This window comes from Hemibagrus wyckioides, linkage group LG05 (assembly GCF_019097595.1).
Source record: "Hemibagrus wyckioides isolate EC202008001 linkage group LG05, SWU_Hwy_1.0, whole genome shotgun sequence".
Taxonomy (NCBI): Eukaryota; Metazoa; Chordata; class Actinopteri; order Siluriformes; family Bagridae; genus Hemibagrus; species Hemibagrus wyckioides.
The window spans coordinates 5616114-5639861 of record NC_080714.1 but is presented as its reverse complement, the minus strand read 5'-3'; the positions used below and the strand labels follow the sequence as shown (position 1 = coordinate 5639861).

Here is a 23748-nt window from a genome sequence, read left to right as displayed (position 1 = left end):
TCAGATTTCTAATCGGTTATGTAAAAAAAATGATTTCAGTCATGACACCTAATGTTACCGCACGCAGGGTCTATGAGATCTATGGCATCTGGAGTAAATCTTAGTGTGTGGTTTGCTTGTTTTTTTTGTTTTTTTGGTCTTTTATAAATGAATTCCTGCAGATTTTCTTTTTGAAAGATATCCCTCACCCAGCGAGTGAGCGTTCACAAAAAAAGGCTAGTGGCAAATTTAAGATCTAGTGGCAATTTAACATCTAAAAATAGTCAAATATCTGTTAATAAATAAATAGTACACTCTCATATTTATAGCACATGCCAACTATTTCACATTAACAATATATTCAGTATATATACACATATTTTCTTTGTTGTAACCTTTTTTAAGATATATCGGTTGTATAGGTATATAAATGGTTTTTATATTGATGGTATTGTTGTCAGTTTTTTTCTCTTTAGATACTTTTCATGAAAATAATATATATATATATATATATATATATATATATATATATATATATATATATATATATATATATATATATATACATAAATCTATCTAAGAACTCTCTACACAATGGCCTGAATTTTTTTTTTTTTACACTGAGCTTGTAAAAGAGACTTGTGCTTAGGTCAGTCTCTAAATATGAATAAAAAGCTTAGCTGGTAAACTAGTCCCTTGAATTTCAATATAATGACAATAGAAATCAAATCTAAGGTTGATAAACATAAACATTTGACATTCAAGCTATTTTCATATAGGTGCATTTCTTTTCTTTTTTTTTTTCCTGTTCAAGAGAATTAATGTTATTCCTGCATTCTGATGGTGAATGAGCCACTAATATGCTTTGTTTTGTTTTTTTTTCTTTTTCATTTTGCAAAATTGTGCACAACCTCTAGATTTGGACCAAGAAAGACGGTCGGGGGTTAAGAGCTGTTATCCACGTTGCGTTTCTTGCTGAAGAGATTGGCCGTGTCCCTGTTGCGTAGATGAGGCTGGTTCTTGTGTGGGTGGGGACTGGCAGGCCAGTGCCAGCCTCCACGAGTCTCCGCCCCAGTGGGCACAGCAGTGGATGGGCAAGGCTTGTTCTGCAGTAGCTGGAAGAGCATGGCAATCTCAGGCCCCAAGCGGGGCATCAGATTCACCCTCAACAGGTCGACCGTTTCCTCGTCACAGTCCATTAAACTCTGCAGCAGCTTTCCATAAAACCTAAAAGACACAGAACACTCCCACTCAGCCCACGCCTTAACGGATAAGCACGGGTCCAGCATCGGGTTGATGCAAGTAACCCCAGAAGAATAAAGAAGATACACATTAACAAATGCATTCTTTATCTAACCCAAGCACTTGGTCATCTGAATCTTCATCTGAATCTATCATTTGCATATGTAGCGTGATGGAATGGCTGGGGTGCTGTTATAACCTAGAGTTTGGTTTAGTCTGTGATACAAAACCCCATGATTATGCTGTAGCATCACTGTACTTAATAATTTGGTTATAAAATATAGATATGTATAGATTGTATTATGTGAAGTGACATAAGGGTAGCTATGATAAGCTTGGCTAACACCTTCAGCTAGCCTTCCCCCCCTTCCCTATTGGCGGGTTTAGCAATGAATGCTGATTTCATGCTGTACATTACATTGATTAAGTCTGGTATCTAATCAGTATTAAGTATTATAATGAGGACCCAGGACATTTCCCCTCCAGACCATCAGATGTCGCACTCATTAGAGTACTAGCATGCTATCTGAAATGAACTTCCTAATTTTTGAGTACACATGTATACTGCATCTCTGCAAAGTCTTGCCAATGCCTGTCATTGTGTCCAAGTCTTATTATTGCTGCTTGTCTTAATTATCCCTGAATTTGTTAAATGGACTAGTTTTTGGAGAACTCTTTGGTCTTGCTGGAATTGTTTGTTTGTGTCACGGCCAATAAGTTCTAAGCGTGTTCTAAGGAGGTTGAGAAGCCAAATCTAGCTAAAGTTACCAAATGCCTATCAAATGCCTTCTCAGAGCAAATGAACAATGGACACTCCTTTGACTTGAACAGTGTAATTGTTCTACAAGGGAATCATGTAAAACTGGACTGTAAGCCTCTCTGAACAAAGGAGAAGGCCAGCTATCACTTACCTACAGTGTCGTTCTGACATGTCTGCCTCAGTGTTTGCACTCTGATTCACATCTTTAGACCCCAGTGTCAAGTCAGGCTCGTTGCCACAAGTGTGAGTCACACACAGTCATTAAAAAGGTGGGGATTTCCTATCGCTTCTTCAGTGGCAAACACTCTCTAGTGTGCAATCTATAAATGGTGCTTCAGCTGAGGCTGTGACATAATGAACCTGCTTTTGGGAGGTTAAAGCAACCCAGCGTGTTGGGTTCTACCCATAACCCACCCACACTGTGGTCAAATTAACCCAGTGTGTGTTCCTCCAGCCCTGGATTACAGAAATGACTCAAATCCTGTTATGGTTAATTAAGCTTTTTTTTTTTTTTAGAGCGTGTCATTCAGTTCATCTGGAAATGAAACACTGGAATAATTAAGCAAAGTTCATAAAGAACCCCATTATAATCTCACTGCACTGAAACAAACGATTTCTAAAGAACCAGTACACTACACCTGAACCTGCAGTTCTTCAAGGTCGAGCTTTCCTACATGACACGATGAAAGTTATACAATCATATAAGCTTTTTCATGCCTCAAGAACTTACTTGTTAGGAAAGTGGCTGGGCAGTTGAGCTACCTCGGCAATGGCTTCTGGGTTTGACCTGGCCACAGTGCAGATGTCCAGCTTGGTGTAGCACTCCTCCTGAACCTCCGAGATCATCCGCTGGAACGTGGAACAACGGCGCACAGTAAGAAAGACCTTGGAGGTGATGCCATTGGCGATGCACTTCAGGCTCTCCTTCACAAAGGCCTTGCCCTGGAGAATGGATCAAACAGAATAAGTGGTTTTGAAGATTTATTTAGATCTACATCATATGGAAGATGCCAGTCTATAAGAGCAAAAACTTTTCCCTAATTTCTTAGCCATTTAGTCACCTGGCAATGCAGCCAACCACATCTTTTCAAACTGCTGCTCATTCTGCTTCACAGGTCAATACAACACAATCGGAGGAAACGCTATCTTGAGCTCATTGTCACCAACGATTGGCTAGTACCACCCCCCTAAACCCTCCCACATCCCATTTTGCTCCCATGCCAGTCTGTGACATCTTTAGGACTTGAACTCACGTTCTACAGATGATAGGAGAACAGTTTTCAAATGACCTCTAGTTTCTTGGGATACTGACCAGCAAAATGAAAACAATCGAATCTCAGTAAGATGTAAACACTATACATACCTGAGTGTCAAATTTAGCAGCACTGTAGAGAAAGGACTTGCAAATGTCATGCATTCCATCTGTGTCACACGTGGAGTTCTCCAGACAAGCGAAGGCACCACAGCCCACTTGGAGGGCACTATTCAAACAGCGCATCACATCTGCTGTAAAAAAAAAAAAAAAAAAGAAGAAGAGACAATGCCCTTAAGATATTATTAGATTAGATTAGATCCTAGATTAGATTAGATCCTAACCCTAACCCTAATCCATTGCACCTTTGAAAAGGCAACAAAATGCAGTATACTCATTGCAGTATAGTATTTATTGTATATTCTTTGAAACCCCTTGTAGATCTAGATATATAGAGAAATGTTTAAGACAACATATAGATGGTTCTGGCAAATTTATGAAAAGATGGTTTAGGGACATACTTGAGGATAGTATCACTATCTTACTTAGCGCTCTACTTTGATCTTGAGCATGGGATACTGTCTATGAGAATGTTTGCATGTTCTTGTTGTGTCCATGTGGCTTTCCTCCAGGTTCTCTGCTTTCCCACCTCCCGAAACATGCCAGCAGGTAAATTGGCAAAGATGAAACACGCATATGTGTGTGAATGTTTATGTTGAGATTTATTGGCATCCTATCCAGCGTGTATCCCTGCCTCACGCCCAATGTTCCTAAGAAAAGGATTCAGATCCTCCAACACCCAGAACCGGATAACGCCCTCACGAATCCATGAATGAAACCATGCTGGAACATATACGTCCCCTTTGGTGAAAATTGTGAAAAAGGACACATTTGGAAAGGAAAATGACATCTTGAAATCCTTAAGAGGATCAGTAGGCATGGAACCTGTTCTCATTAGTCTCATTATGAGATGTTTAAATAGCATTTGGGGAAGAAACTATGGGTCAACGTTGATTTTATTGCAGCGTTGCATTGACTGTGGATTATTTAATGTAAATTTCCATTCCTTGCTAATGCCAAGCCAAATTCCTTCATGCGCAGACTTAATATGACAAATAACAGTGTGCTTGAGTGGCCACTGGACGCCTTAAAATATATAAGGCTGGGGCACAATTTAGAGTAATTACTCTACATTTCTAGCATTGGCAGTAGAGTTTATGAGTATTCCAGTAGTTGTTTTCTGTTCTTGGAACTGCATTTGTGACCTACTGCACTGCAAATACCAATAGCCAGCCTCCTGGGGGCTTTAAGGCAGTCTGGGTGCTGTGTGCCCTGTGTTTGCCCCTCATAAGTAGAGAGGGGTTTATGAGTAGGGAGGCAGCGAGAGGATGTGTGCCATACGGTATTGGTTTCTGCTGACTGTCGCATTTGGCACAAGATCTGCTGCTTCCATTACGCTCACATGTGACAAGACAATAATGCTCAGCTCCACAGGCAAGCTTGCCAAAACCACCTACAACACTCCAGTGCCAGGGACTATAAACACTTCACCATGCAGACTTGCACTGTGTATTGGGTCACTGTGCCACCCCACATTAAAGATGTTTTTCATGGCAGCAGTGTGTGTGTGTGTGTGTGAATGTGTTTAGTGTGTGAAAGAGAAACTGGTGTTGCATCAGACCCATTGTTTTGGGGCTGAAGGGAAAAAAATAGGTTGTGTGTTGCTGTGTCAATGCAGCTGGCAGAAAGGTAGACTTATGAAATAACCAGAAAGCCCCTAAATGTCATAGAATGAATATGTCTATTGTCTATAGGGTCAGACGTGAGCGAGAGCTCAAATGAAGTTGCCTTAAAGGACTTATCAAATGCTTATTCAGTGTCTGACAACGGCTTTGTCCTGGAAAAGTCTTGTCAAATGTTTTAATGCCATCAAGGAAAATTCCAACAAAACAAACGACCTTATCAGTTTGATCTGTCAAATATTCGATTCCATAGAACTGTTCTTGCACCTGATTGGCTGAAGGTGTTGATTTATTTTCATTTATAGTGAATATTCTTAGACTTGTATGATGGTCTACGTAATCTAAGGCCCAAAACAGATTCATTAAAAGTTTGTTGATTCAAAAAGCTTGTTTGGTGGATGTTCCATATAAGCAAAAGCTAATAATAAGCTCATTTATTTTAGATTTAAATTTAATGAAAGAGGTTCCATTAATTGGTTAGTGGTAACTGTACAATTTTCCACCCACAGGAAAGTCTTCAGCATGTTAAGAACCCTTTATAGCTGTTATAACATAAGCAATAACAGGAACAGACTGTCTCGCGGACGTTCCGCAACATTAACCGCGACTCTAAATGGATAATCAGCACAATGTGTCATTCTTTAATAATCATCGCGGTCTAAAAGAAATAAGATACTTTGGAGAACATGCTGTTAATGGCTTCTGGGGGGGGTTGCTGTAACTCAGTTACTCAGTTACTGTGTGGTTCACAGCAGGCTGCATCACACCACCCCACTGTGGATTATTTTCCTATAACGGCACACACCCATGTGTTTTTTTTCCTTCCTTATTTAACTTGTTTAAGACAAACTGATCTGCAAAGAATGTGTATTATAAAAACATATATTATGAATATATCAGTTTATGGACATAAACAGAAGGGCACCTAATACTAAATCATCCACATGTACACTTACTAGTTACTACAAATTACTACAAACTAAACCATGAAAGAAGAATAAGGCCGACTGGCACAGCATAATCTCACCTAAACACTATATTCAACCATGTTCTTAATAAAACCGATTGATATGCCTGAACTGATGCTGGTGCATTGGACCTAAAGTCCAGTGAACTTTCACTTGGACATGATGTTAATCCATCTCCGAATAAAACCACCTGCGAATTAGATTTCTATTCATTTATCCTATAGCGAAGTCACTATCGCTACAGAGCTAAGATGGGAAGAGGGTAAGTGAGTTGACTTGTGAGATCTGCATCATGACCATCGCGCCATTAGTTTCGGTGAAGCTCTCTGACCTAATCTAATGATGCATCAGCACCTGTGCTGTGTGACGTTAGCAGCAAGGGGAAATATGTTAGCGTTTCCTTTCTTTGAACCATTCCAGTTACGATGAGTAAACCTTCCATGGGAAATTGTGTTAGGAACTAGTCGGGCCACCCGGGAGTCAGAATTCGCACTGTGACTCACAGAGTAGAGGTGTGAAATATCGATTTGTTGATCCCCAGATAGAGCTCTTATTGTGTGAACATGAAACCCAAGCAATGTGCTTGGATGTATTATGACTAAGGAAACATGAATAAAAGTGGGCTTACTCTCCCGTAATGTGCACAGAGGCCCTGATGGCGAGTTCTGACAGGTTTGAGTCGACAATGAACCTTTTTGTCTTTGCCCCATTTACTCGTTTTGTGTCTGTCATGTATTTGGCAAGCATTGATGACAACAGTCTGCCCTATGTAGATAGATAGATAGATAGATAGATAGATAGATAGATAGATAGATAGATAGATAGATAGATAGATAGATAGATAGATAGATAGATAGATAGATACTAAAAACTTACATGGTTCTCTGTTCAGATTTCACCTACCAAAGTTCACGACCCCAAATTGAACTCAGTTGCCCTGCAGAATCTCAGGATTATATCAGGCTATTTTTTTTTCTTGTAGTGAATGACCTCATTCCCTACCGCTCTAAACCACCTATTTAAACAGTCTTAAACAATACCTATAATACATTTAAAACCCCACAAAATAATACACTGATATCCAGTCTAAAAAACATAAATGGGCTCTTTTCAGGCTCAAAAATATAATTCTCCAAAAACGATCCTGTTTCTGTAATAAGACACCTTGCAATTGTGGTACCTTGTGGTGCTCATATGTTTATTGCAAGTAGGTTTGCTCTATTTTAGTTCTGAGTGCTTACTGTAGCACCACTGTCTCTTTGTCTATAAAACACTGAGTCAGTACATGTCTCCCCTAGCAACTAAGTACAACAGGAAGTTATGCAAATACCAAGTGGAGCCCTTACAAAGGTTTTCCTGAGCAGAGACACGGCAGAGCTGAATGTCCCACACTGCACACAGATCCACTTTATTCATCTTGGCAAGCTGGCGTCACTGCATGGTAATTACTTTCTATTTAATATGCTTTTTGGACATTAAAGTCAGACTTTTTCACTCTTTTTTTTTTTTTTTTGGGAAAGTTCAAGTGACCTGCAGTTTTTGTGAGCTGGCCCACAAAGTCAATACAACCAGCAGTGTAAAAGGATGAGCCATTATGGTCAAGGCTTTATCCGTTGTTATCCAGTACACTGATTTTCACATCGGAGAGAAAAAGCAGGTTTAACTGTGCTATCTGGGGCCATTTTCTGCTTGCACGACCCACACAGAGGCATTCTCGCCACAGCATGAGGCTACCGTTGGGCTAAAGCCTTGGCAGGAATAAATGAATCGACCGCTGAGGTGACAAAGGTTGCCCTACAAAGGTTACCTTATTTCTCAGCAGCAGCACTCGGCTATGATACGCGCGCTTTGGGGTTCCTATTATCCCCAGAATAAACACCTGAATATAACTAATATCCCTCGGCCTCCGATGACCTTCATATTCCAAAGTTATTCTGCATTTTATATGCAAGAGCTTCAGACTGACCAGATCCAATTAATCAAGACAACTAATCAGAAACAGTTAATCAAGAAAATTCCCTGCACACCAGTACATTCTCAAACGTCACTGGATTGGTCACTTGGCTACATTTTAGACAGGTGACTAATAGCTTGATGATTAAGCTATTATGGTTGAGCAATGGTTTCAGTGGGATAATAATTTATATGGGGGAAAAGTGCTAAAAAAAAGAAAAGTCACCCCTTTGTTTCAAAATATCACTAATGAACCTACTGGGATAGAAAGAAATCAGCCCCAGCCTCGCTTCTTCAGTCCATTCCATCTATGTCCACTGGTGGTGCTGTTGTGCATACTGTAGATCTAGAAAACAATCCAAACTCCAAGACATTGCTAACACCAGGTAATCTGATTTGGACGTCAAAAGTACTGACGTCTCTTAATGTTTGAAATAGTGCCTGATTATTTATACGAGCCACTCCTGAGAGGAGGGTAAACACTGAGCAGATTTTCTCAATAGGAATTCTCTTGACTTTGGCAGCAAGCAAAATGTAAAATTGGATTTTCTTGGATTGGAATTCCTCACACTATGTACACACTGATATGAATACTGCAGAGTGATATGCACTTGCTAGCTGCTTATATTAAGAGCTACTATCCCAGGGTGTGTGAGCTCGATGCAGTCTTTTAACACAAATATTCTTAGTCAGAAATACTTAATTGACTTAAGCAATGCAGCCACTTATTAGCCATATCGAATGGGCAGTTGCTGACAGTGTCATTGCTATCAGGTGGGCTGGTTGGCTTGTGACTGTTATGAGGCTGCTATGAAGGTTTATTTATCTTTTTTTTTTTTTTTTAGTGACATTCTGATAATGTGATGGACACATATAGCCTTCTGGACAGAAAAAAAAAAACTTTCCAAGTACTGATGATCAGTCCTCAGCTGCATGAGTACTTGAGGAGGATGGACTGGACTTTGACGATTTGCAAAATGCAAACTTTTGTTTATTTAGACAGTCTCTTTACCAGTATCATACTATGAGCATGATAAAGTGTCTTATGGACCATTAACTATTGAGGGCGTAGTAGAATATAGTGTCAATCAGAAATCAACAGGTAGCACAGGCTGCTTTAGAAACCGAACATATGTATGTCCATCTGGAATCTGTGCAGGATTTTAATGGAGATGAGTGGAAGCTAGTAATCAGCATTGTGATATATTACCCAGGACAAATGTGTCAGCAATTTGGACCTGAATAATATGGCCTCTGGTTTGGCTGTAGCTGAGCTGCTTGAAATCCTAAGTAGCTTGCACTCATCAGGAGCTTGACAAGTTGGAATTTGCAAGGTAGCTTCCTCAAGATCAGAATCAATAACACATGTTGCTGGCTACTGTTGCACAGCAACTTTTATTCTAAGTTTAGTGAGCAGTATGTCCAATAGGCACACCCAGAGAGAGAGAGAGAAAAGGATTTAGTGTGCATTCTATAGCTCCTCTGGAAGAGGGTTTGGAGAGCTCTGATTTAGATCAGTGCGCTCCAAACGTGATACTCTCAGCATGTGGAGGGAGAGCCACTGTGCCGGCGCATTGACCGACGGCTTTAGTGCTATTCACGTGCAGGGGAGAAAAAAAAAAAGCGTTCATAGGCCAGGAAATAATCTTGAATTCAGGGACTTCATTGAATCTGTGCATGCTAGAATTGTGCTATGGGGTCTCTGTGCAATGCTGGAATAAGACAAGTGCAGGATTGCATCCTTTCTAACGGTGTACATAGCATACGCTACATCTCTGATGCAAAACCGGCGATCAACTCAAATGAGCCGGCTGACTGATTCTGGTCACTAGAGTAAACGCTTGCACAATAATTCTCAATATTTTAGTGTACGCTGCAAGTAAACTACAGTGCATGTGCAAGACATTTGGATGGAATGAGTAATCTGGTACATATATTAAAGCACAGCAGTTCATACAGAACGGTAGCTGATGACAGCTCGAGCTCTTGGATGTGCAGCGCACAGTAGCGCCAAAAAAGCGCTGCGAGCGGAGGAGGATGCTGCTACTTACCGGGGCTGTTGGCGGAGGCGCGCGCTCTCCGCGGCGAGTACGATTCGTTCACGTCCTGCTCGTGCGCCGATGCGACGACCAGCAGCCCGAGCAGTAGCACGAGCAGCAGCAGCAGCAGCAACCAAAGTCCGCTCCTTTTTGGCATCTCTTGAGGCTTTCCTGAATTCTCTTATTAAGAAGAATAACGGCTCGAGCTCCTCTGCCTCCCTGTGGAGTTGTGCGCGGCGGATCTGGCAGATGTTAAAACGCCAATGCACGCTTTTTGACAGGAATAAAGGCTGGATCTCGTGCAGATCTGTGCTGTGGCAGATGAGGGAAAAAAATCGCTGACCAAATTCGTGTCGTGCAGCCAGCAATCATCAAGGCTCTCGCTCTCTGTGCATGTGTATGTGTGTGTCGATGTTTGTGTGTGTGTGTGAGTGTGTGTGCGTGTGCAGATCCTATGCTCGCCAATTTCCCTTCTCGCGTGCATGACAGGAGCGCAGGTCGCCCTTTATATAGCCATGCACGAGCATCTAGAGCCCAATCACAACCCGGCATCCGGGTATTAAAATGCACATCTGAAACTTTTTGCCCCCCCCTCCCCTCCCACCCCTTTCCATGCTAGTTAAGCAACGCATCCCGCGTGTAACCTCATGTTTGTCATCGATCCGTGGAAATCTAAATAGCCGAGCAGGATGAGACGTCGCTTTCCTGCTCTCTGGAAGGTCTTCTGCTTTGAAAACATTGCCTCATCCTATGTTGTTTTAGCCAAAGGGTTTTTGGAAGCTTTTCCGGTTTGCCTTCATCATCTCCCTGCTCTATATTATTGGACTGATAAAGATTGGTGTATCCTTGGAGTACGTTAAAGAATCTATAGATGCGCTCATCTTCCAGAGTTGCCTTTTATTCCAACCTTTTTTCCCCTGAAGTTTATTTAGATTCTCACTCAGTAACCATGTATTGACTCCTGCCAGCACTTCATTCGTCATATGAAGTTATATCAAATGGACAATTTGCATTGCTGTCAGTGTGATCTCTATCATCCTGAATGGTTGAATATAACAGCTCCTCTTATTATTATGCTTAACAAATGAGTGACATTATCCCCTCCTCTCCTCCCCGAACCCTTTTTTAGCCTTATCCCTTAGTGCTTATTGAGTCAAATTCGTTGCGCATGTTTGTTCTGTCATTGAAAAAAAGTAATCCAGCATTTAAAGTCCTTCCTATGATTTGAATTTTTATCGCGCTGGCATTTTGCGGAATCGTCATCCACCGAACATCAGCAGAAGCTCCAGCAGATAAAGCTCTTCAGCAGACACGGGCACCACATGTTTACGCCAGCAGCTCTTCCAAATGAATACATCTATTTTTTTTTTTTAAAAATGCCCATGATGTTGCTTGATTAAAAGTTGCCGTGTAGGATATGTAGAATAATTTTATTACTTTCTTTTCCCCCCAAAAAATATTTTTCACACTCAAAATAAAGCATCATGTTGGACCAGTAGAGAGGATTCGTGGCCAATCTGGCAACGTGGTAATTAGCGCACGTGCGGTAGCTCACGCCAGACAGTGACATGACACCCTATAGACAGTTTAGGCATCATGGCCTGCACCAGAAGGTCCTACAAGACCCCAAGGACTCCTAAAACCCATATATATATATATATATATATATATGTATATTCTACCCATGTCTGTAATCTCCAGGTTCCTCTCATAACTCCATACTCCAGGATGTGGATTAGCTAAACTAAATTGTCACCCAAGGTGTTAAATGTGTGTTTGAAGTCCTGTCATAGACAATCATCCCATCCTGGGTCCATTCCTACCTCCAGGTTGACCTTGATTTATCCCTGACCAGGATAAAGCGAATGAATGAGTGTGTTCTTGTATCATTATAAACCACAGAGAGATTATATAATTAAACCATGTCATGTCATGTCAAGTCAAATACAGCATTCAACCAACAAACCCAGATTCATGAAGAATATATAAAAAATGTTTATACCACACCACTATGGAATTCTCAAAAAAGACTGGAGTCTCCGGTGTTATGGCTTTGTAACAGTTTTTTCCACCACAGTATAGTATCCAGGACTTTTCACAGTTATTCAGGAACATCACAAATTGTGTATTTATTTATTTATTTATTTATTTATTTATTTATTTATTTATTTATTTATTATTTATTTAATCTTATTAGAGAAGAAAAATGAGAAAGGCAGATGTGAGAATGACTTATGCTATATCATATGTGTTAACAGAAACACATATGCATAACAAAAACATTAAGCATAACTATAAATTGATGTGATGTTCATTAATAAATTGAAAAATGTCATCATTACTGTGTTATAAGTGGAATAAAACAGTTCATGATGGAAAATAATCCACTTTAGAGTAGTAACAGTCCCTACACTCCATGTTGGATGATATCACAGCACCTCATCATGGATTATTTTCCTTTAACAGCCCACTACCAAGCATTTCCTTCCTTCCATATAGACAATATGTACTATATACTTAAGCCATCATCTGTCATCTTGCTAGTGTGTATGATTATGTAGTATCTCTTCCCAAATGCATCCTTCCAGTAGAAGATTTTATTCACCAATGGACTTGTCATTCCGAGCAATTTACCGCTCACAGTAGCACCTGCTTGATTCGAAACCACAGTTCATGATATTATGCCTCATGATAATAGGGAAATAGACAGACGTTTATACACATCATTGGTTAGAGACACAAAAATCAAGCAGACCTTATTTGATAAGACAGTGAGGAGGTATGATATGAAAGAATATCTGTCCAGAAGATGGGATCCAAATGCAGGACTAATTTATTTCCCTGCCATTTTGAACAGTTCTAATACATTTATATGGACATTTAAGGCCCACAGTTAACTAAGCATCATGCCAAGTTGTGCTTTGACATGAACTAATCTTTATGTCTATGAACTAATATTTAGATATTGACTAAATAATATATATATTATATATATATATATATATATATATATATATATATATATATATATATATATATATATATATATATATATATATATATAAGAATGGAAATCTGTTTTGAGTCAGGTAGAATTGGTGCAGTGATGTGAATTATACTATACTAGGATAACTAAATAATTACTATGAAGGTTTGTACAGCTAACAGGAAACAGTAGTAACAGATTTCCTACTGCATGTTTGTGGCCAATGTGTGCATGATGTGAACCACAACAACATCAAGGAAGTTTCCAACAATGGAAGCAGGATGAATGTTACATGAAATGAAGTGTCGATTATAGGATTTATGAAGAATTTCATGCTTCAAACGGGAAGACCAAAAGGAAACATCTTAACGGGAATAAATGCACCTAGATTGTTTCTGATACCTGCTTCTGGATCGAAAACAGAAGGCAACAAGTTGCACTTGTCAGATTATGATGGTTGATTGGCTGCTTCCCATTAACGGTGATTGGTTTGCGGAGCATTTATTTACTCTGGCACAGAAATGTATGCAGAGTGCCACATATTCTGTCAGTGGTGCTTGCTCATTTCACTTCGTATCTGAATAGCACTTTTGTTCTGCACCTGTCGTGATCTATGCAGGAATTGAAAGCTTTATAGCTTTGTAAATCTGACTGAGTATACCTATCATACACACAGTGCTAGTTTCATGCCTTAAAATAGTGCCGTTCGGGAGAACACATGGAACAATGAAGTGTCTTAGTGAGGTGTCACCACAACAGACTGTAAAGCTCATAGGCAGTGATTTATACGTCAACAATTGGTTTGTTGATGACGCTGGGTGCATTGTCTGCCTTGTCTCCCAAAAATCTCCCAAAGGATATTATTTATGGTATTTTTATCCTCCTCAAAGCATACAGTGAACCCCTGTGCAGTTTAGATAGAAATGCGGCATAACAGGCATAACATTATGACCACCTGCCTAATATTGTGTTGGGGGGATTTTTGTGGGCAAAACAGCCCTGACCCGTCATGCACTGTGTATTCTGACACCTTTCTATCAGAAAGGTGTCAGAATACATAGTTCTACACAGTTCTACACAGTTCTACCTTTTTACACCCCACAAGAGCTGCAGTTTTGGAGATGCTTGGATCCAGTCGTCTAGCCATCACAATTTGGCCCTTGTCAAACTCGCTCAAATCCTTACACTTGTCCATTTTTCCTGCTTCTAACACATCAACTCTGAGGACAAAATGTTCACTTGCTGCCTAATATATCCCACCCACTAACAGGTGCCATGATGAGGAGATCATCAGTGTTAGTCACTTCACCTGTCACTGCTCAGATTGTTATGGCTGATCGGTATAGTGGGAGGAGATACTTGGAAGAATCATGTCCATCAGGATAAAGGTGATCAATCAGAAGGGGTCAAGAGAACGCAAACCATGCTAAGGTTTATTTCCTTTTTAACTTCAGTAAATCTGCTGCTGCTTTTAGGAAAAGAAAAAGGTGAAATCCTGAGTGAAACCCTATCATTAGGAGACAAGCTGTGATGCCACAGCTTTCCATGGATGGAAGCCAAGAAATCGGATGGGATGGGATGATCCATTACAACTACACTAGCCTATCATTGATGCTGGTAAGTGTGATGTATGTGGAAGATGGTAGATTGCACTTCTACACTGTCCTGATGAGCAACAATTGGAAAAGATGCACTTGGCATGTCTCCAACTGGTATCTGTCCTATGATGGGGGAGGAAAAAAAAAATCTCAGTCTCTAAATCACGAATTGTACTTCTACTCCTCTGCAGATTAACGACAGTTCCCGAGCATTGATATCTGATCTGTGTGTGTGCTGATATGTAACAAAACTCTTTGCTCTGATTGCTTTGGCCAGATGGCATTGTAAATATGCTTGTTGAAGTAGAGTTTTTCTTATTGAGACCTGATTTTCGCCTGGTCCAGGTCAGACATACAGGGCAGTCTGACAACAGAACCAAACATAAATGAAATCAATCTTTATGGCGCTCTTTTGAAATTAAATGCAACTCTCTAGGCTGAGATCAAACTAAAGGGACAGTTATGGATGATTTAGTGGAGCGCATTTTTCTTTCTAGCCAAATCAACTATGCTGAGTAGCTTGTGTTCCCAAACATCACTATGCAGTGCATTATTATTATTATTATTATTATTATTATTGTTATTATTATTATTATTATTATTATTATTATTATTATTATTATAGCATGATTGAATATATTCTATGAGGCTGGTAGATTTGTTTCTCAAAGAATATTCATCCATCCCTACATTCTCCATTCATCCATCTGCCCATCCATCAGTCCATCTGCCCATCCTTCCATCCACCCATTCATCAGCCCATCCGTCCATCTCTCCATCCATCTGCCCATCTGTGTTGTCTGTCCGTCTGTCCTTCCATTCCTCCTTCCATCCATCCGCCATCCATCCATCCATCCATCCATCCATACATCCTCCATCAGTCCATTCCTCCATCCATCCATCCATCCTCCATCAGTCCATTCTTCTATCCATCCATCCATCCATCCGTCAATCCGTCCGTCCATCTATCCTCCAGCCATCCGTCCATCCATCCATTTATTTTCTGTAGCACTTTTCCTACACTGGGTCACATGGAACCTGTGCCTACAATGCATGTCTTTGGACTGGGGAGGAAACCAGATTACTCAGATGAAACCCCTGAAGGACAGAGAGAACATGGAATATCACAGAGCTCGATTCAGTCATCAGATTCAGCCAAATAAAGAGTTTCGCCATGCTTAAGAACACAAGTGCCATCTATTTTAGCTGAAAACCTTTTAAAACATACCGGGAAAAATCCCCTGTGTCAGATTTGCCTCTACTCGTATCCAAACGGACATAAAGGAACATCTATAAACAACCATTTTTGCTCCTACATTGCTACTGAAAAACAAACACATCATATACATATATGTTTACATATTCTATACTCCTTACAACCAAAAACCTTACAGCCTGCCACTCAACTCTCCCTCTCTCCCAGGGATGTTACTCAAAGCTCTACGATGCCGTGTAAGCAGAAGCCGGAGCAATGATTGTCCTCTTGTGCCACGGAGGAAGCACATGGTATCCTGTATGTTAAAGCAGGTAGAACTGGTTATGACAAATAGCAGTAAATAGCCTGAAGAGGAAAAAAGGCTTGAATGATGCAAAAGAAAGAATGGTATAATACATTAATGGTGAAAATGGTTTAAAAAAAAAGATGGATAGTGGCAACTAAAAGCTCATACAGAGCTCTTAGAGGATATTAGAGTAATAAAGTAGAGTGATGTGAATCTTGCTTCACCTGGTTTATTTTCTATATTAACATTTGTATCTCTCTCTTAAATAATATAAAAATAAAAAATAAATAATAATAATAATAATAATAATAATAATTAAAAAAATAATATAATAAAATAATTAACAAGTATTATTTTTTACTCCAATTTATTAGAGAAAAATGTGAATGTGTGATATCAAACCAGGATAAACTACTTGAATCAGTGAATTAATAATTATTTCAATTAGCCAGGTATTTAAATATCTCATGTTTACTGTATATAATGAAAATGATCCAAAAGATTTATCTCTTAAACTTGCTGCCTGTAAGTAAATATATGCTGCATTAGTGCTCTTATATCTTAGTAGTGTAGTATGATAAGATTTGTATTTGTTCCTCAGAACGTCATGGAAACGGGTCAGACATTTAGACATCTAAACTATAAACTTTATTTTATTCATCTTGTTTTTGCTGATCAGGGTCGGATAAGAAGCCTATGACGGGAACACTGAGCTTGAGACTCATTTACACTCTAAATGAGACGCTGGTCCATTATAAGGGAAACACATACACAAAAGCATACACATTCACATCTAGGGGATAAGTCAATCCGCCTGCTGTCATGTTTTCGAGAGGAACCCTGGAGAACCTGATTGAAACCCACACAAACCTAACGAGAACATGTACAAAAGCCTCACGAAAGCCATGACCTGAAGACCAAACCTCCTTCTTTTTTTTCTATAAATACATGATTATTGGATGTTGTATATTATTATACACAGGAATACAAGGCAGGGGACACCCTGGACAGACACACACACACACACTCAACAATTTAGAGATGCCAATCAAACTACAGCGCATATCTTTGGACTGGAGGAGGAAAGCTGGGTAACCCCCAAAGCACAGGAAGAGCATCCAAACTCCACACACACACATGGCAGATACAGGACCTTGAACCCTCAACCCCTGAGATTAAAGGCAAACAGGCTAACCAGTAATCCACCCATTATTGGGCTGTTTAAAATGAATATACACGTGTGCCAAAAATATTTGTATGTCAGAACAAGGAAGACATATTCCAGGCACATTTTAAGGTGTTTATAATGCAGTATGTTCATTACATTAAATGGTTTGGGAAGTGTTTCTGGTGAAGGTTTTACGATGTTTTACAACTGAACAACTGTGAGAGTCACTTCTTAAGACCTATTAGTGTAAATGGAGAAAACATCGAGGTCCCAATTAGTCTAAGAGGCACATGCTGTAAGTGTGTGTGTGTGTGTGTGTGTCTGGAGGGCTTTGTGTTAGGACATGGACTCAAAATGTACACAATGTGCTTTTTGTGTGTGTGTGTGTGTGTGTGGAGTGCTCTGTGTTAGGAAATGGACTCAGAATGTACACAATGTACTGTGTGTGTATGTGTGTGTGTTCAAAGCCGGGTTCAATGGCAGGCCACGATGGCCACCAAAAGTGAGTGGCAGCTTTGCATTGCTTTGCATGAGAGCATTTTAACTGATTCCCAGATTGCTTCTCACTTTGCATCTCGTTTGTTGTCGTCAGGCCATCTCAAGGGGTCAGAACCCAATCAAAGCAGGGGCAGACGTCATGACTGTGCGGACAGATGTATTTTTGTGTAAGAGGTGCCATTAGTTATTCCATAGTTTTTGTAGGAGAAACAGAGAAAGCTTTGAGAAGGCCACGCCCCTTAGCTTAAATTGAGTCTTTTTGACATGTGAATCGTCCCGATTGTGAGACAGTTAATGTAATTAGAGAAAGATTTGTGCTGTGTTCGGTTGTGTATTCTGCAGTGAAAGAGAAACAAAGTACAAGGCTCAGGTGGAAGCACTATATGAGAGGAAGAAAAATACACTTTATTAAGTAACACTGCACAAGTGAGTCTAATTTCCTTTTTAACCAGCCCTGAATTGAAAAAAATTAAACGCTCTGTAATTACGCCTGTGTCCACTAGAGGGTCTGTCAGGAGAGTGTATTACTAGGCCACAGGTAAGAGACATGTACGAGTGTACGATTGGCAGAAAGAGAAGGCAGAAGACGTACACAAATAACAGTAGTAGTAATGGAGTCATGAGAGTTTTCCTGCCCCGACTTACAACTTCTGGGAATTAAAAAAACAAAAAAACAAAACATATATATATATATATATTTCCTTATATCGTCCTGTTGTTTCTGACTGCCAAGTTGCACAGGAAAAACCGGGCCGAAATTTATGCCCGAATGTGCTCAACACCTTCGTTGGCAGGAACGCCGGGCAAGTAGATGATGCCAGCAGCATTAAATTTCGTGCTCTCTTACTTTTAAGATGGAGAGCTGGAATGTTTAGGATGTAAATTGAGCGGAATAGCTTATATCACATCATAAAATAGAGCAGATTCAATCATACGGCTCAGGCAGATTATTGGGCGCCGAGGCGTGTGATTGCATTTTGGATTCATGAAAAAGAAAGAGAGAAAGAGAAAGAGAGAGATGGATAGATAGATATAGACAGCTCAAAAAATATCATATGCATAAATCTATTTTCATCTTTCAGCCCTTTAAAACATAACCCAGGGCAGGTGACGTTCTTGCGATCTTCCCCTCTGTGGATTGCTCTACATTTTTGTTCTAGGCTGTTTGGAGTAGGCTCCATTGAAACATCACATCCGCTTCAAGGTTTGTGCTTTTCTGTACACAGAGTGATGAGTTTTTGAGTTATCGTAGCCTTCCTTTCCTGTCAGCTCAAAGCAGTCCACCTCTGATTGCTCTTATCAAGAAGCCTGTTGCTGCTTACTGGATGCACCATGGGAATCGCAGAAAATCAGCTAGCATCAACGATCAAGCCACATATAAACTGATATCACTGAGATCTAATCCCCCCACCATTCTGAACGTTAATGCACTGTATTATAAAAGTGCAGCTATCAGGAATGTCCCTAATAAAGTGGCCAGTGTATACCATGCACATGCAATACGTATGTACATGTGACATCATAATGCTATTAACCCGAAATGGGGTATTTTTGGAGCCGTTAAACGCTGCGAACGTTCAGATATAAGGCAGCGCTCAGACATCTCCCAGGACTCTTCCAGTCACACTTAAACACATATTTTTAGAATAAAGCATTAAAAAAGAGCGTATCATTAGGACAGATTTAGTGGCCCACGCTCTGTGCCCTTGCAGACCGTTACTATTAAATTCTGCGGACCACGCAAGAGCTTTATGGAGCAGATGTTCTTATTCGGGGTGGGGGGGGTATTTTTAGCTCTAATTCCAGAGATGGGTGTTGAAAACCAGAGGTGCATTTCAGGCTCAGGGCCGAGTGTTAAAATGTGCGTCACATGTGACTCATACGGTGCACTGAGATGTCTGGAAGGCATCACGCAGCAACTTTGCGCAGCATGACAGCGACAATAGCTGAGATGGGAGCAGATATGAGATCCTAAATGTATTAAAGCAGACAGCTGAGTCAGTCAGGACGCTTTGAGAGAAATTCAATTTCTCTACCACAAGAGGAATCTCAAAAAAACCCCACAGTTCGTGGATAATTTGAGTAATCATGTTAGGAACAATAATCACTACAACAACAACAACAACAAACGTTTTTAGGCTTTTTTTTTTTTTATGTTAAATGGAAAGGGCCACAGCTTGGTTTCATTTGGTTTTGGTTTCTGCTGGGTCTGTGGTCATATCAAAGGCTTTTCCTTTCTCTCTCTCTCTTTGTGTTTGGGTGGTGTGTGCACGCACACCTGAGCAAACTTCATTACACGACAATTCTATTAACAGGCTCCACATGTAAACCTGACCAGATTTAGCCTTCAGCTTCGACTGAATGAACCCGATACGTTATGGTTAGATACAAATGGGTGACAAATGAAAGGAAAAACCTGGCAGCTCTGTTACGCTACTGTATGCAGGGTGGGCATTTATTTATTCCGCCGCCACTACATGTCCCTTTAAAGTGAAGTCGACACAGCAGATTGAAAACGTATATCCTGTGATTTCCGTTCGAATGGACGTGGTCTCCAAAGGGTGTTGGCTCCGCCCCCTCGGACGATGCATGAGAGCTCTCTGAATGGCCTGATAAGGAGGAAGGAGAAGTCAATCGTATGCTATGGCCATCAATGCTCTCTTGAACACTTAGAGTGAGGTGTTTTCCATCACCATCACTAAAACACCAACTGAGGGATGTCTTATGGAGTTCCTTCAGTTTGTAGAATTGATGCTCAACAAGTAGGAAGCAGTTCTGGTGGCTTTAATGAGCCAACACTTTCCTAAAACTGACACTGTATAGTGGTTTTTCCTTTAATTTGTTTATATAAAACACCCAGAGAGCTAGATTGATTGAAAGAATGGGAGATTTCTCCAAGTTAATGGTTAAATGATGTAGCCTTCAGAGTTCATTTGAAACAATCGAATCTGTAGCTTTATAACTGTAATATCCCAATAATATCCATTTCTGTGATCGATGCCTAAATTGCAGAGAAATATTCAGAGGTTGGACAACATTCCTCCACCCAGAACATCAGGATCTCTTGCTCTGTCACGCACACCGAGAGTTTAGCTCTTCACATGTAAGACCTGTAGCATCTCCTGAACGATTGCCACTATTTTTTCCCAAGCTCCAGCTGTGGGCACAACCTGCCAAGAAAAGTTATATTACAATAACATGCATAAGAAAATAACAGAATGTTCAGAACAGGATCTGGAATAAACATTGGTATAATATACAGCAGCGCTTCCTGACCTTGCAATTTTCAGCAAGTGTATAAAATACTCGTCTACCGGCAACACGATACAGATAATTGACCATCGAGTCAAAGTCACATGGGCTGTGCAGCTTGTGGTTTATAGACACCGTAGCTGGACTGCTGATTAGACGTGTCAAGAGCCAGACTTATGGTTGAAGATGGTTTCCTCAGCTCTTCCTCAACCACGTCTGGACCGCCTCACATCCTCTATTCAAACCCAACCATCTTAGCGAGTGAGTCATTCATAACATTGACAGTGTTTTTAATTTATCTCCATTAGACATTCCTAAAACCTATACTCAATGCAAATCTTTCCTTATTACAGGTATACAGAGTTGAGTTATGCGCACTTTGTGTGGATTGCAGCATTCGCTTCAGCATTTCGTACCTACGTTATTATACATATTACTAAATAATCCCTTTGTATAATGTTAATTAATTTAAGGTTTGTTTTTACATAGGAAATGTTGCATGCTTGCAATGCATGAAAGATTTGAGGTGAATCTAATTTGCAAGCTAACTTAGCAAGGCTAAGTTATTTAAAGCTAACTTATTTATTTATTTATTTATTTATGCATTTATTTATATATTTATAATATTGTGCATATATTTATTATATTGTGAATTTGACTAATTAATCAATTAATTAATTAATTGCATTTTTAAATTGACAAAATCATAGGAAAAGTTGATCAAATCCTCAATTCAGTCTTTTTAATTCTGCTACTTTGAATAGAACCGTAGAGGCACTGATATTTGTAGTGATATTAGAAGTAAATAATAAAACAGAAAATAAATAATAAATAATAGTTACCTTAAATGACATTATTATACATATTGCAATGTGTAACAGGAAATGTTGGCCTGGTCATTTTAAAGGCCGAGAACTGACAATAATCTAAAAATGTGTCACACTGTGGCATTTGTAATAAAAAAAGAAATGTCAGTAGTTTTTAGTAATATTTATTTACGGAAAAACTGTCGGGATGATTTTCTCTACCATTATTTCATACAGTATAATATGAGTGCTGCATGGGACTAAAGGTCTTTTATGGGCTTCTGTTAACTGGTTTAAGGTTAATTTTTAGGTCGGCGATATTGTGAAATGAAGTGAATTTAATTTTCAACCTAATTTAGCAAAGCTGGTGAAATATTCCCAGATTCACATCAGATTTTTTCTGCTGTTCATTAGACCCATGTGACTCCCTGCACTCGGTACATGCCGTACATTTGTCTCTAGTTAAACCGGGGAAGCTAGAGGACATTTTGGGTTGCCAGCAGAATTCGGTTACTTTTTTTATTACTAAATTTATTCCATTATTGTCTTACAAGCCAAATTTTAATCCGCATTGAAAATATTTGGAAAGATTAACTGGAATTTAAAGAAAGAAAATGTGATATGTGTTTGAGTTTATTTTTTTTTAAAGGAGCAATTGTTTATTTCTTACTAGTACAAATGTCATAGCAAAAATGTACAAGATTTATTTTATTTTTTTTTTAAAACATGATTTTAAAGGAAAAAAAGTGTTTAGTGCACAAGTGCATTTAATTGACAAAAAACAACAACAACAACATTTAAATCTAATTCAGTTGTGCACCACTAATTACAGATTAGTACAGGTGACTTGTTAAATTTCTTAATTTAATTTAATTTAATTTAATTTAATTTAATTTAATTTAATTTAATTTAATTTAATTTTTAAAAAAATAACTTAGCAGTCTGTTGCTTTATTATATATTTTAATACTAAAAAAAATATGCCATGGTTAGTCATTTTTTAAAGCAATTGACTGGCAAGTTAAAAGATTATTGTAAAGATTATTATAGAATGCAACAATTCAATTCAGTTTTATTTGTATAGCGCTTTTAACAATGGACATTGTCTCAAAGCAGCTTTATGGAAATATAAAAAAGAATGATGAGCTTATAGTATTTAGTCCTTGCTTAGATATCTATGTTGGTATAATACCGTTGTTATAGAAGCTCTTTGCTCAACCACTTCACCAAAAACACTGTTAAGATTCAATTATGAGGGTCATGGCAACCACGAGAGCCAAACGAGGATTATCTGTGGCACGGCATCTTGCAGGTGTAAGGAAACTTCACTCCCATCTGACTCGCTTGAGAACATTGAAGAGCAGGATGTATCTGAGCCTCTTGCACGGCAGACAGGTTAATGTCCACTGCAGAGACACACGCTCAGGATGAATGCGGGTGGCTGTCCAGGATGAAATCACCTTTCACTGGTGCCAGAACCTCTTTTCAACCAGGGAGCAGATTGCAGGCTGAGAATCAGACCCAAAAAAACAGCCTAGAGAAGACATTTGTGCTGTTCATCCTTGCATGTCAAGAAGCAGTCAGGGTCGTTTGATAAATTAGACTGAAAGCCATCGTTCTTCTTCTTTCTGACAGATGTAAATCTTCGCACCTGCTTAATGACTAATCTTTCTCCTATTTGCGTCTTGGCTGCTGTTATGGAAGAACTAATACTTCGTTTCGACCCAATAGCGTTTGGCTTGCGAATCTGTCCGTGTAAAACGGATCCTGAAAGCCAAACGCACATGATAAAGAAATTTATGAATATATAAACGATAGGTGTAAAGACAAGCACCAGCGCAGGGAAAGTCGTAGCTCCTATTCCAGTTTCCCAGGCTTTTATTGTGTCTGTGTTGTTCTTTCTTTTCTCCTTGGCTCGGCCAGCGTCCATTTAGCCCCTGGGCTCTCGTGATGCTTCTCGATGAGTGTTTCCAGTCACTGCATTCGGGCCTCGCTTGCTTTTAC

General features: G+C 39.5%; 1 protein-coding gene across 2 annotated transcripts; it reads right to left on the bottom strand.

The window, feature by feature from the left end:
• Positions 1–767: 767 nt before the first annotated feature.
• stc1 (stanniocalcin 1) lies at positions 768–10436 on the bottom strand. Of its 2 annotated transcripts, none has more exons than XM_058388865.1 (4): positions 9948–10436; positions 3345–3487; positions 2712–2923; positions 768–1206 (listed from the first exon to the last, which is right to left on the bottom strand). In XM_058388865.1, exons 1-4 carry the CDS (start codon positions 10090–10092, stop codon positions 924–926), a joined length of 783 nt encoding a protein of 260 aa, XP_058244848.1. In that variant the 5' UTR covers positions 10093–10436; the 3' UTR covers positions 768–923. The 2 variants fall into 2 exon arrangements, with proteins under 2 accessions (XP_058244848.1, XP_058244849.1); XM_058388866.1 differs by having other exon boundaries at positions 3345–3484.
• Positions 10437–23748: the final 13312 nt, after the last annotated feature.

Coding starts and splice junctions, on each gene's coding strand:
- stc1 (XM_058388865.1), bottom strand. CDS start 10,092: ATGCCAAAAAGGAGCGGACTTTGGTTGCTGCTGCTGCTGCTGCTCGTG. Junction 3,488..9,947: donor CGCCTCCGCCAACAGCCCCG/GTAAGTAGCAGC, acceptor TTTTTTTTACAG/CAGATGTGATGCGCTGTTTG. Junction 1,207..2,711: donor CCCAGCCACTTTCCTAACAA/GTAAGTTCTTGA, acceptor TGTGTCTTTTAG/GTTTTATGGAAAGCTGCTGC.